At 41.1% G+C, this 12,689-nt stretch overlaps 1 protein-coding gene and 1 long non-coding RNA gene across 3 annotated transcripts in view; one reads left to right on the top strand and one right to left on the bottom strand.

Moving 5' to 3' along the window:
• Positions 1-5,934: 5,934 nt before the first annotated feature.
• The window catches only part of LOC135107400 (uncharacterized), a 71,055-nt gene continuing 64,300 nt past the window's right edge, over positions 5,935-12,689 (bottom strand). The window contains exons 4-7 of the mRNA XM_064017227.1: positions 10,874-11,113; positions 8,314-8,478; positions 7,535-7,655; positions 5,935-6,129 (exon numbers count right to left, since the gene is read on the bottom strand). Coding sequence (XP_063873297.1) covers positions 11,098-11,113 — 16 coding nt within the window. The 3' untranslated portion in view covers positions 5,935-6,129; positions 7,535-7,655; positions 8,314-8,478; positions 10,874-11,097. The remainder of the gene's footprint in view (positions 6,130-7,534; positions 7,656-8,313; positions 8,479-10,873; positions 11,114-12,689) is intronic.
• The window catches only part of LOC135107402 (uncharacterized), an 83,439-nt gene continuing 76,895 nt past the window's right edge, over positions 6,146-12,689 (top strand). Inside the window, exon 1 of one of the 2 annotated variants that reach the window (XR_010271765.1) lies at positions 6,146-6,883. This is a non-coding gene — a long non-coding RNA (uncharacterized LOC135107402). The remainder of the gene's footprint in view (positions 6,884-12,689) is intronic. The other variant, XR_010271764.1, reaches the window with a different exon arrangement.

A 12,689-nucleotide genomic window follows, 5' to 3' on the forward strand; every position in this document is an offset into this window, starting at 1 on the left:
GAGAGAGAGAGAGAGAGTCTATTATTGATCACAGCATACGACTGTGCAGTTGTAAGATGGCAAGTTTTGTCGTATTTCTAATTGTCATGGAAAGATACCAAAATTGAACTGAACTATGTAACAAAGGGAGCTGCCAATGACACGGCGGTTTGCACAAGATCACTTAACAGTTTTCATTCTTATTTAACATTATCTCAGGTTCTGACTCAACATTGTTATGAAAAAAATAAATAAATAAAGCGATGCGACTCACCACTGTAGATGTGGGCAATGTCCCTTATTTGCAATGTGGATGTCAGTTTCTTTTCATTGACAGTGCATCTCTGCGTTCTTCAAATCTTCGTATTGATTCAGTCATTACGTAGCTTTCAAGTACCGAATGGCTTCGAAACAGGGAACCGAAGAGATGACACTCACTTAAGCAGAAGGGTCAGCCAGTGTTGTGGTCGTGTAGTTTGATGTGCAAGCGTGAAGAATTCAGTGCTTTCTTGAATAATTACATGTGGTTAAGGTGATAGTGTGGGTTCATTGCCCATCCACCATAGGGAAGGACATACTGGTCTAGAGCCACCCAAGGAAGTTAGTCATTCGTACTTGGTGGGACATAACTCGTAGTGCCTTGATGTCAACCATGAGAGCTGTTCCCTCGTGTCGAAATCTGAGGGCGGCTCGTGTTAGCTTGAGATGGTCCCTTTAGCACTGCCCAAGCCCTACCTGAGGCCTGTTCCCAGCCACCCAGCAGAGGTATGTTAAGTGTTAAGGTAATGAGTGAACATGGACATGTCTGGTATGTAGTGGCAGAGACAATAATGGTGAAACAGTTGACTGACCATCACACGTTACACTATTTTAATTTCTTCGTTTTATTTCATTTGCTTATTTATTTATTTTTACGACAATAGCTGTGGAATCTTCTCAGTGTTATTAAGTTTTAAGAAATGGTGTTTATTTATTTTGCTAGCAGCGCAGTGAAGTATAATAAAAAAAGAAAATTACCATCGGGATAATGGTTTTGTAGGATTTCTTTTCCTCTAGAAATACGTACATATTCTCACAGTAGATTATACGTAAAATATGAGTCCAGATTCCTGCTTCTAACCATCATTTACAAAGTCTGCATCAAAGCGTAGTGACTTTCCATGCATAGGTATTTTCATTCTTCAGTGAGTAAAGAAACCTAGACTGTGTGTGTTATGTATATGTAGTACCTTGAAATTTTTCTGTTTAGCATTTTGTTTCTAAACGCTATTTTCACTTTCATTTGATATAGTAATTTGATTTTGCTCTTGACCATTTTTAATATTCACTGATAATTTTTGCTTATCAAGTTTTAAGTTAGTCTTATTCAGGAAAAAAAAAAACGGAAAATAAAATTGAAGGAAAGTAGATAAGAAATTAACACAGTTTATTTACAAAGTTGCTTAAGACACAGATAACTCACATAATCCTTCGCCTCTTGTGCTTAGAAGGAGCACCTACGTTACGTACACCTGGCTGGGAGGGATTGGTAAGTAGCTGGAAGGAAAGGAGGAACACCTATGTATTACACAGGTAGCTCATGGGGTACACAGCAACGGCTTCAATAGGTGTTGTCAAGGTTGGGCCACGCGCACTCTCACCGCTTGTGTACAGCCTGCCAAGCTGTCGCCTCCGAGACTAGCACGGCAGTTAGACTTGTACACTTAGTAAGGGGAAAGAGAAGATAAATAATAATAATAGTAATAATAATGATAATAATAATAATAAAAATGCTAGGTCTTTGATTTCTTGGCCTGTTTAAAATTTCTCATTGCGTTAAGAACCTCAATAGGAGTTTTTCGTCATGCACAACATCCTTTCTCCTTCACTTTGTAGCTGTATTATTCCGCATGTCGATGGATAAGAAATAACAAGTGTGTGATGGCAAGTCTATGGTAGCGAAGAAGAATTATTGTGTGTGTGTGTGTGTGTGTGTGTGTGTGTGTGTGTGTTTATGGCACGGTACGCACATTTATCTGACGTGTAGTTTCAATTTTTCTCGGAATTTCCTTATGCTACTCTCTCTCTCTCTCTCTCTCTCTCTCTCTCTCTCTCTCTCTCTCTCTCTCTCTCTCTCTCTCTCTCTCTCTCCACGCCTCACTCGTCTTTCGCTTGTGTTTTGTTCAGTATGCGCAACACTCACATCGGACTTAAACATGAAAAAAAATAAACAAACAAACAAACATAAGCTGCACTGTAAATTTATTTTTCACAGGGACGCTTTCATGACCATGGCAAGGATCGAGGAAACTGTTAAGGAAAATGGACCAAAAGAAACACCTCTGGCCAATAATCGGTGAGTATTAGACATTCTGCCTTTCCTCAAAGTAAAAGGAAGTTGATAGTGGGTTTTCACTGCTTTGCTTGGCCTTGGTATCTCAAAATTTTGTTGATATATGTTTAGACGAAAAATAAATGAATAAATAGGTAAAATAAAATAGGTAAACGTACAGTAATAAAAGTCCGCTAGATTTGTGAAGAAGATATGTTATTGCTGCTTGCAGGATGGAGGGGTGGGTGGGTGGGGCGAGTTATACTTGGAAAAAAGACAAGAAAGGCTCTGATTTCTTGTACGACTGAGTGCTGTGGATAAAATTACTGGTTCAAGTGTTCCGAGTTTTGTACCTTGCTTCGAAGCTCCCTAGTTAGTTTAAGCGATTCGATTAGTGAAATGTGTACAGTACATTTATTCTTTTCCGTTATCAGTCTCCGATTTTCAACTCTTTCAGTATTATCTCTTCCAACTGCATTAGGTGTTGTGAGTTTTCTATCTTGCCTTGAAGCTTTTAAGTGGGTAGTTTTAAAAGTGATTCGATTCGTGAAAAGCTTACATTGTATCCATCCTTTTCCTTCTCATCCTTGGCTTCTCGTCTCCTCTCACTTCCGCGCGTGTGTATGAATCGTTTACCACGCATCAATAGCAAATGCATTATCTTCTATCATCAACTCAACTCCTTTTCCTTCTAATCCTTGGCTTCTCGTCTCCTTTCACTTCCGCGCGTGTGTATGAATCTTTTCCCGCGCATCAATAGCAAATACATTATCTTCTGTCATCAACTCAACTCTTCATTCGTCAACTCTTTTATCATCAATTCATCCGACTCTTCTCTCATTATTAATCCAATCCCCATCAACTTTTGTGCTCTCGGCTCTTTCATCATTAACTTTCATCATCAATTTCTACACCATCAGATCTTTCATCATTAACTCTTACACCATGGACATTCTCAGCATCACCACAACATTGAGAAAAAAAAAAAAAAAAAAAAAGCCGACCATTTTGTGATCCTAGGTTTGCAATCTGTGGGCCGTCTAACACACACACACACACACACACACACACTCACACACTCACACACAGACAGGTATGTAAATTATCATTATATCTAATAGGAGAACAAATACAGGTACTACTATCTGCAGATATCCACAAACGTAAACATGAGTATCTTTAGCTATACCCAGCACAGAAACAAAGTACAAATGAACCGAACCGCGCACCGAAGCAGCGGAGTGGTTTGGTGCGTGGCAAGACAAAGGCCCGAATTCCTAAACATTTCGTCTTCTTTCTTACACTTAACAGACTCTAGTGAAAGTTTCTGGAACTTTCAAGGCTGTTATAATGATTCCAGCGATAGTTTGATACAGATTCTGCAAAGCCAGTATGGAAAACACATGAGAACCGTAATGGGAGAGCGAAGTGTTTAAGAATACGGGATAAAGTGTCGGAGCAGACGGGCTGGAGAGTTTGGCACACACTATGTACACTAGAAGAGTTGTCTCCTGCCCGCTGCTGACGAAATGATATGTGGCTTCCTTGGTTGGTCACTGTACTGGTGGGGGGGAGGGGGATGGAGAATATGTGTGTGTGTGTGTGTGTGTGTGTGTGTGTGTGGTTAATTAGTATTATCAATCAACAGTATATTTACGGTAGTTGCATATTAGCTGTTTACTTTAACTGCACGAATTTATAATGTATGGTATTTAATGTTTTTTGATAGCAAGGATTAGGTATAAATGTACTTAATATATTATTATTATTTATTAGTATTATCATTATTATTATTATTTTATTATCATTATTATTATTATTCATTTATTTATTTTTTCTTAAGAGCTGTTCAGCTTCTGAGATTTGCCTTTCAAAACAAAGCACGGAAATCTTAATCTTGTCACATTCACAAAACAAATTTCATAAATTTTCCATCGTGTGGTTCACTCTTTGGTAGTTGGTTTTGTTATATCTAGAGCAGGAGTGATATAAAGATTTGCTTTAATTTTGTACTGTAAAAATATGAGTTATTTTTCGATTTTCGACACACACACACACACACACACACACACACACACACACACACACACAGAGAGAGAGAGAGAGAGAGAGAGAGAGAGAGAGAGAGAGAGAGAGAGAGAGAGAGAGAGAGAGAGAGAGAGAGAGAGAGAGAGAGAGAGAGAGAGAGAGAGAGAGAGAGAGAGAGAGAGAGATTCATAAACATTACACACTCATACTTGGTAAGATGAGATGAATAAAAAATATTTGAATACAATTTTCAATCAAAATAACATTGCGGGGCCGAAAGAAGCAAGAGATTCTGATAGTATATTGTTTTCCTACAAGACGGATAATTGCACTAAACTGATCTTCTCTCGGTAATTTCCTAATATATTTTGAGTTTTTTTTTTTTTCCGGTAACTTTTGCCAATTTTCTCTTCTAAAATTTGAATCGCAGTCCTTGGCGATTAATTTATTGTTTATGAAAAAAAAAACAAAGAAAAGAAAACAAAAGAAAAGGGAAGATATCTCGAAATGTTTTATCTATGCGAGCTCAAGAATGAACATTTATGATAACCGACACACACAATTAAAAAAAAAAAAAAAATCGAGGTGAAATTTGCATGAGTACAAATAACGATACGAACTGTTATGATCGTTAAGCTATGGAAAAAAAAAATAAAGTAGTGCGATGAATAAATAAAACAAATGAATAAAAATAAATGTACAAGCCACTCCTTTTCATGTTTTCTGAACGTTGTGCGTCTTAGATTAATCGATTATTTGAAAAGAAAATGAATCACTGGTTGGAATGTAACAAGAATTGAGTAAGTTTTGAAGCAGGAAAGCTACACGAGGATGTGGAGGTGAAGCTGCGGTACAACACAGCGTGGCCAGAGTGACGCAAGGCCTGAGTCAGCATCACAAGACAGCAAGGACGGCGCGGTGAGGTGATAGTGACGCGGGCCGCAGATTCACGGTAGCGGGAGAGAGTAGAGTAGGAGAGTGTGGTGCGGGGAGTGATATCAACAACAGCAGCAGCAGCAGCAGCAGCAGCAGCAGCAGCAGCCAGGTAGCATAAATAATAAATAATCTAAAAAAAAAAAAAAAGAAAGGCTGGTGACAATAACCGTAAAGAAATTAGAAAGAGAGCCGAGTCGGTCATTGAATTAGTGAAGGGAGACCAGCCATCCTGCACCCGGGACTGACTACACTCTAGGACGGTCCCGGCAAAGTGTACACAAGGGCGAGATATACTCTATAGAATTATCCAAAACTAAGGCTAATGAAAGAAAAGATACGATGAGAGCGAAAACATAGTAAAGATAGTTAAAGCATTCATAACTTGAGATTTTTGTCCCAGATTTGTACATTTGTAGAAAAATATATATAACACTCAAAAAAAAAAAGAAAAAAAAAAAAAACAGCATTCACTTGGCACCGCTTTAGCACCTTGCGTGTCTCCGCGTGGGGCACGAGGCCTCCTGCAGCGTGCCGCTCTTCGTCACACTCCAGACTCCTCACACCGCCTCCTGCCTCGCACACTTCACCTCAACACAGTAATCCAGTACACAGAATCTCTGTGGCCACTTAAAACAATATCTCATTACCCGATATCCGATAAACAGCGATATATATGCATATGTATGTATGTAACTACAGTAGTGGCGCGTTTGCCTAACACCGGTTCAGGCCGCGCTGGTGTGTCGGGCGGCGCGGCCCAGGAGGATGGGTAGTGCGGCTTCCTCAGCGGTGGTGTGGCGCGGCCTTTAGGGTGTGGCCCGTTCAGAACCAGTACAGGTCCTTGGCCCCGTCCTGAGGAACGCCTGTTTCCAGTCCTGTGAGAGAAAAAATGTGTATGAATATTTAAGCAAAGGATAAAGAGTAACAGTGAAAAACAGTGAAAGTTAAAAATTCCATAAACCTGAATAAGGCATTGAGTCGCGCGCGCGCGCGCGCACACACACACACACACACACACACACACACACACACACACACACACACACACACACACACACACACACATGCTGGCGAGAAAACAAAGGGGCACATTATTTCAGCCGTAACATTTTTTCATCCTGTGGTCATTTTTTTTTTTTCTGGTAGCTCTTGGGCAAATCGAGAAAGTACATACCATATTATACAATGGTAAGACAAATCAACAAGACACTATGTAATTATTGTTGCTGTAACGCTCAAAGAAAGGATTGTGAGTCAACGTAATCTTAACATAATTTCTTCTCACGGATAACGTTCCACACAGACAGTACGAACATTTATTTCTTCACATACGCCAAATCTTTCTGCGTTCCACAAATCTTTCTGTATCATTGGCGTACCGAGCGGCTTCGAAACAAGGAACCGAAGATATGCGACTCACGTCAGCCAGCCGGCCAGCCACCCAGTGTCGTCTGGTATGTTACGTGGTGCATAAGCTTGTCGGATTCTGTGCTTTCTCCAACATCTCTAATACTTACTTGTGGTCGTCGGGTTATGTGCTTTCTCCAACACCTCTAATACTCACTTGTGGTTGAGGCGAAACAAGACTGCCTCAGCCCCACTTGAAGCCTGTCCCCAAAGGTCCAGCTGGTATGTAAACCGGGTAATGAATTTGTAGTGTAATGATGTGTAGTGAAAGATTTGACGCGTTCCTAGTAACGCCGCTGTGCCGGGAAACCATTGAGTTGCCACACCGTCAGACGTAACACCATTTTATTCTGTTCGTATTATATTTTATGAGACTATGTCCCTTATTCTTGATCGCTTTCATCGCTAAGGTCACCCTTTTGCATACACTCGGACTACTGAGAAATATTGTCTGCTTGGATGCGCAGAGAAAAGAGTTGGATTTCCTTTCTTAGGTAACGAAAATGTTTAAGATCCAGATAAAATAAGTGACAAAAAAAAAAAAAAATGAAAAATGATTCAGCAGTCAAAGGGTTAATTACTCATTTTATTCTGTTATCACCGCAGTTTTCAAAGGCCACGGAGATTAGTCGGATTCTCACGAGTATTTGTCCCAATCATTATATAAAATCCATGTTAATCTATCGCTAATAGTATCAAGAAAAAAAACATTAAAACTCCTTGTAAATTCCAATAGCTAGAGCCTGTTGAGAGTAATGTAGATCAGGCAGAAGTGACTTATGAATACGGTCCTATATTAATTTTGTCATTCTCTCTCTCTCTCTCTCTCTCTCTCTCTCTCTCTCTCTCTCTCTCTCTCTCTCTCTCTCTCACCTGGGACGCTAGGGTAGTGTGGGGTGGCTGAGTAGTTTGAGTCGAGGCCATGTGTGAATTCTGGGCCGGGGAAGTGGTCGTGGTAGCGGGCACCCCATCCCTCTGGCTTGCCCACCCCCATCTGGCGAGGAGGAGGGGAGGAAGGGAGAGAGGGAGTGAGTGCTGCGGTAGAGGCGGGGGAAGGAAGACTGTGTGTGTGTGTGTGTGTGTGTGTGTGTGGTAATTCATGACATTCTAAGCTGCATTTGTTATTATGAAAATGTGAAACTGTCAATATTTTGTTTCCAGTTAGTGTATAATGTTTGGTTTACTACAGATTTGATAACTGCTTACATTTATTTTGTTTATGTAAATATGACTATACTTTGTGCAATAGTTAGTTTATTATTGACCAAAACATACACTTTAATATTCAAAACAATATTTTTTTTTGGTCTAATACGAAGTTAAAATCAGGAACTCAAATCAAGAATAGAAAACAAAAAAACAAAAATGAAAATTGGATTATCACGTGTAGGTCTCACGGCTTCTTGTAGTTTCCCTTATCTTTTATCATGCGTAGTAAATTCATCAGATATTAACGCAAGTAAGATTTTTCATAGGGGACAGTGGCCTAGCGCAACAAAAAGACTACGAAGAAAAGGCCCACTGAAGATACCAATCCTCAAAGAATGTAGTCAAAAGGGTCATCCAAAATTTGAGGGGGTCAAGAGTCCAGAGAGAACTGACGCTTTGATGCCGCAGGGGGAAGTTACTGTAGCAGCATTGCACAGCCTTACCTGCGAGGGGACGGGGGCGACGGTCGGGAGGCGCGGCAGGTGGTGAGGCTGTAGGGAGAGGGAAGGGTACTGGTGGTGGTGGTGGTGGTATGCCCTCGAGGATGACGGCACGCTGGACATGGCGGCCTGGTACATGTCGTGCGCCATGCTGCGGTGCCCGTATGCCTGTGGGTGGGGACTGGGGTTAGTGGTGGTGGTCGTACTCGGTAAAAAGATGGCACCAAAATAAGGGGATTGTGATTACTGGAGGTTGTGGTGATGGTGGTGGTGATGGTGATGGTGGTGGTACTTCGTAAAGAAAATGGCACCACGATAAGGAGGTGGTACTTGGTAAAAATGACACGTGGAAAAAAAAATTATATATATATATATATATATATATATATATATATATATATATATATATATATATATATATATATATATATATATATATATATATACGAGTATATATATTATATTATTAATTAAATGTCATTGTTAAAAAAAGGGAGGGTAAAAAATATTATTAAAAAATATCCCTGGTGTTGGATATAGAAAAAAAAAAGATTAATAAAATATGGTGTTGATTATGTTAAAGTTTAAATTTATTCACGCCATTTTTTCATTGTGTGTGTGATTCACCTACGGTCGTCTGCTGGTCACCCAGCCAGCCGTTCCCCTACGGAAAGAGCTCAGAGCTCATAGTGGCCGATCTTCGGGTAGGACTGAGACCAATGGCACACCACACACCGGGACAGCGAGGTCACAACCTCGGGTTACATCCCGTACCTACTTACTGCTAGGTGAACAGGGGCTACACATTAAGAGGCTCGCCCATTTGTCTTGCCGCGCCCGGGATTCGAACCCGAGCCTTCTTGGTTGTGAGCCGAGCGTGCTAACCACTACACTACACGGTGTGTGTGTGTGTGTGTGTGTGTGTGTGTGTGTTGTGATAGTTCATGAGAGTCAAATAGAATTAATGTGCGACAATTACAATTCCTCAAGAGTAAAACAAGCAGCGGAACTGACACTCAGAATGATGATTGTTACACGAACACAGGAGTTAGCAGTCGTAATAACTTGCGTGAAAGTCTGCTTGTCTCTTGTGTTTAGCGTTAAGTGATGAGAACACGGCAGGTGAGGAAGGACTGCTGTTGATGGAGGGAAGGAATACCGGCGGTGGAATGGAAAGGATGGGAGTCTTAGAAAATTATGCAATTGGCAGGTACAGCTGGGGGAGAATCTAGAATCGTGCACGGCGCCGCCAACTCCTTACATTAGGAGAAAAAAGGGAGGAAAAATCGTAAATAAATGATAGAATAGATGAATAAATAAGTGAAATAAGACTGAAAAAAAATATAAATAAAAAAATGGAATGATAAAATGTTAAGAACAAAATAAAATAAAATAAAAATTCAAATAGCTAAAGTATATGATTAAAAAAAAAAAGATAATAACAAGAACATTAAGAAAAAAAAGAGACAAAGAAGACGAAGAAACGAGAGAGAGAGAGAGAGAGAGAAGACGAAGAAACGAGAGAGAGAGAGAGAGAGAGAGAGAGAGAGAGAGAGAGAGAGAGAGAGAGAGAGAGAGAGAGAGAGAGAGAGAGAGCGGAAAGGAAAGGAAGTATAGGTGATTATTTTATTTATTTGAATTAAGATAAGTCAATTATGTGGTGGGAGGTGGACATATCTTTTGTATAAACGAAATACTCAGTTATTTCTTTCTTTTCTTTATTGCGGTAAATATATTTGCGAGTAGCGATGGAGGTGGCGGTGATGGTGGCGGAGGTGGTGGTGGTGGTGGTTGCGGTGGTCAGGTAATGGTAATAATAATGGTGATGGGGATGGCAAAGTTCATGAATTATTGTGATCACGAGTATTGGTGATGGCAGAGCGGTGAATGGTGGTGGTGGTGGTGGTGGTGGTGTGTGTGTGTGTTTGTGTGTTGGTGGTGACAGCTGCTAATTTGTGTTTTTTCGTCCAGCCGCAGCAATGATGGTAATGGTAGTGGTTGTGGTGGTGGTGATGGTGGTCATGTCAGTGGTAATGGTGGTGGTAGTGGTGATGTTGGTTTTCTTAACGGCGGTGTGTGCAGTGACGATGGTGGTGGTGGTGGTGATGGTTACAGTTGTGGTGATGGTGTTACTGTTCGTAGGTGGTGGTGGTGGTGGCTTGTGGTGTTATTCTTGTTACTGTTCGTCGTGGTGGTGGTCGGTAGTTGTGGTAGCAATTAATGATTGTTATTGCAGCAATATTTGTAATTGTGGATATGATATTTGTCCTCAAATGACTGAAAAAAATAAACAACTCTAATCCTTATTAAAGGAAAAAAAGTAGGCAATATAAGTTTGTTTCCGAGATTACACAGAGACACACACCAACAGAAAAAGAATGATAAGGAAATAGGCATTTAATTTCGTCTTTTCCTATGTAACAGAACTATTTAGGAAACCGTAGCTCATAATTATCTATAAAATTATGATTACTGTAAAATACTCAAGCAGCGAAGGGATTAGTTAACAGTGGTCGTAGTGTAAATACAACAACCATGGAACGATTTAACTACAACCCCATACCTGGTGAGGAGAGAGAATAGGCCCGCCCAGGGATCGTGCGCTGAGGCCTGTAGGGGATGAGGGAGGCCGCCGGGGTGGTAGGGGTCGTACAAGCTCCCCAGGCGACGACCCAAGCTGACCCGCCAAGCTAGGTGGTCGTGACGATGATGATGAGGAGGACGATGACGAGGAGGACGACGCTTGGTAGTGGCTGTTCCAGAATGACGGGGGGAAGTTTCTCGCTGTCATGGGGGGACGAGGCTGGAAGGAGGAAGAGAAGTACCGTTAAAATTACGTACATTAATTTTATTGTATTAGAGAGAGAAAAAAAAATAAAAACATATAAAAGGTAGATGCTGCCATTCCTTCCTTAGAAAAATTAAAGGAGTAGAAGTTACGAGAGAAAAGCCATGTATTTTCTGAGGTGTCTTGTATGTCTCGTGTTATCTTATCATTTTATAGAGAGGTTCTGTTCGTGGGAAGCGATGGTGGTGGCGCCCTCCCTTGGTACTGCCATTACACAAGCACCAATTAAAGCAAGTGGTGGAATAATTGTCATTTGTGCTCCAATGTATTAAATATAGTCATTACACGGAGAGAGAGAGAGAGAGAGAGAGAGAGAGAGAGAGAGAGGAGAGAGAGAGAGGAGAGAGAGAGAGAGAGAGAGAGAGAGAGAGAGAGAGAGAGAGAGTTTAGCAAATAGAAGGCCAGACAAAGATGGAGGCAAGTTTATCGTCACGAAATGGAAGCAACACCTGAGTCATTACCTTTCCCTAATGACCTGCTGGAAGGAACAATTGTTAAATTCCTGCCTCCTTTTATTGCGGAATGTGTGTGTGTGTGTGTGTGTGTGTGTGTGTGATGGGAGTGGTGACACCGGCTTACCTACTTGAACTTCGTAACCCAAAGTGATGATAGTTCAGTCGGGCAATATTTTCTCTCGTCTCCTTTGGCAGAATGCGAAAGAGAGGTATGCAGTTTTCGATGGATTAACTTTGGTTCGTATGTAAAGTGAACTGGTGCCTGATGTTCTTTTCCGTGTGAAGTTTTCGAAGGCTTAAGTTTGGCTTGTATGTAAAGTGAGCGGAGAAACAACTGGTGCCTAACCTTCTTTTCTTTCCTGACAGAACGCAAAAGACAAATGTGCAGTTTTCGATGGACTAGGTTTGGCTTGTGCACTCAACGGAGAAAACAACTGGTGCCTGATGCCTTTCCTTAAAAAAAAAAAAATAAATAAATAAAAATAAATAAAATAGAAAAACTTTTGAGGAAGAACAAAAGACAATCAATAAGTCTGGCGCCAAAAAGCTGTGGTTGTCTAACACTCTAAGCTTCTCTCCCTCTCCCTCTCCCTCTCCCTCTCCCTCTCTCCCCTCTTCCATTCTCTCCTTTCCTCCCTCCCCTTCTCTTCGGGGCCCTGCCTGACACCCCGCACAACACTTTCTTCCCTTGCCTGATTTATCGGCGCCAGATGGAGACTCTTTCTCTCTCTCTCTCTCTCTCTCTCTCTCTCTCTCTCTCTCTCTCTCTCTCTCTCTCTCTCTCTCTCTCTCTCTCTTTCTCTCTCTAGCACCTGAAGGAGGAGATGAGGAGGGAAGGAGGGAAGAGAGGGAGGAAGGGAGGGAGAGGACTGAAGGAGGGGAGGGAAGGGAAAGGATGAGCCACGATCTGAAGTGACTCAGTGGAAACAAAAGGAAACAGAGATAAAAAAAAAATAAAAAGAGGAAGGACGCGACAGATAAATAAATAGATGGAAGATACGTATAAGAAGAGGAAATATAAATACTCGGTAAGGAGGAGGAAGTTAAGCAAGAGGAAACATAATAAGAAATTCTCG

The sequence above is a fragment of the Scylla paramamosain genome, chromosome 15, assembly GCF_035594125.1.
Source record: "Scylla paramamosain isolate STU-SP2022 chromosome 15, ASM3559412v1, whole genome shotgun sequence".
Taxonomy (NCBI): domain Eukaryota; kingdom Metazoa; phylum Arthropoda; class Malacostraca; order Decapoda; family Portunidae; genus Scylla; species Scylla paramamosain.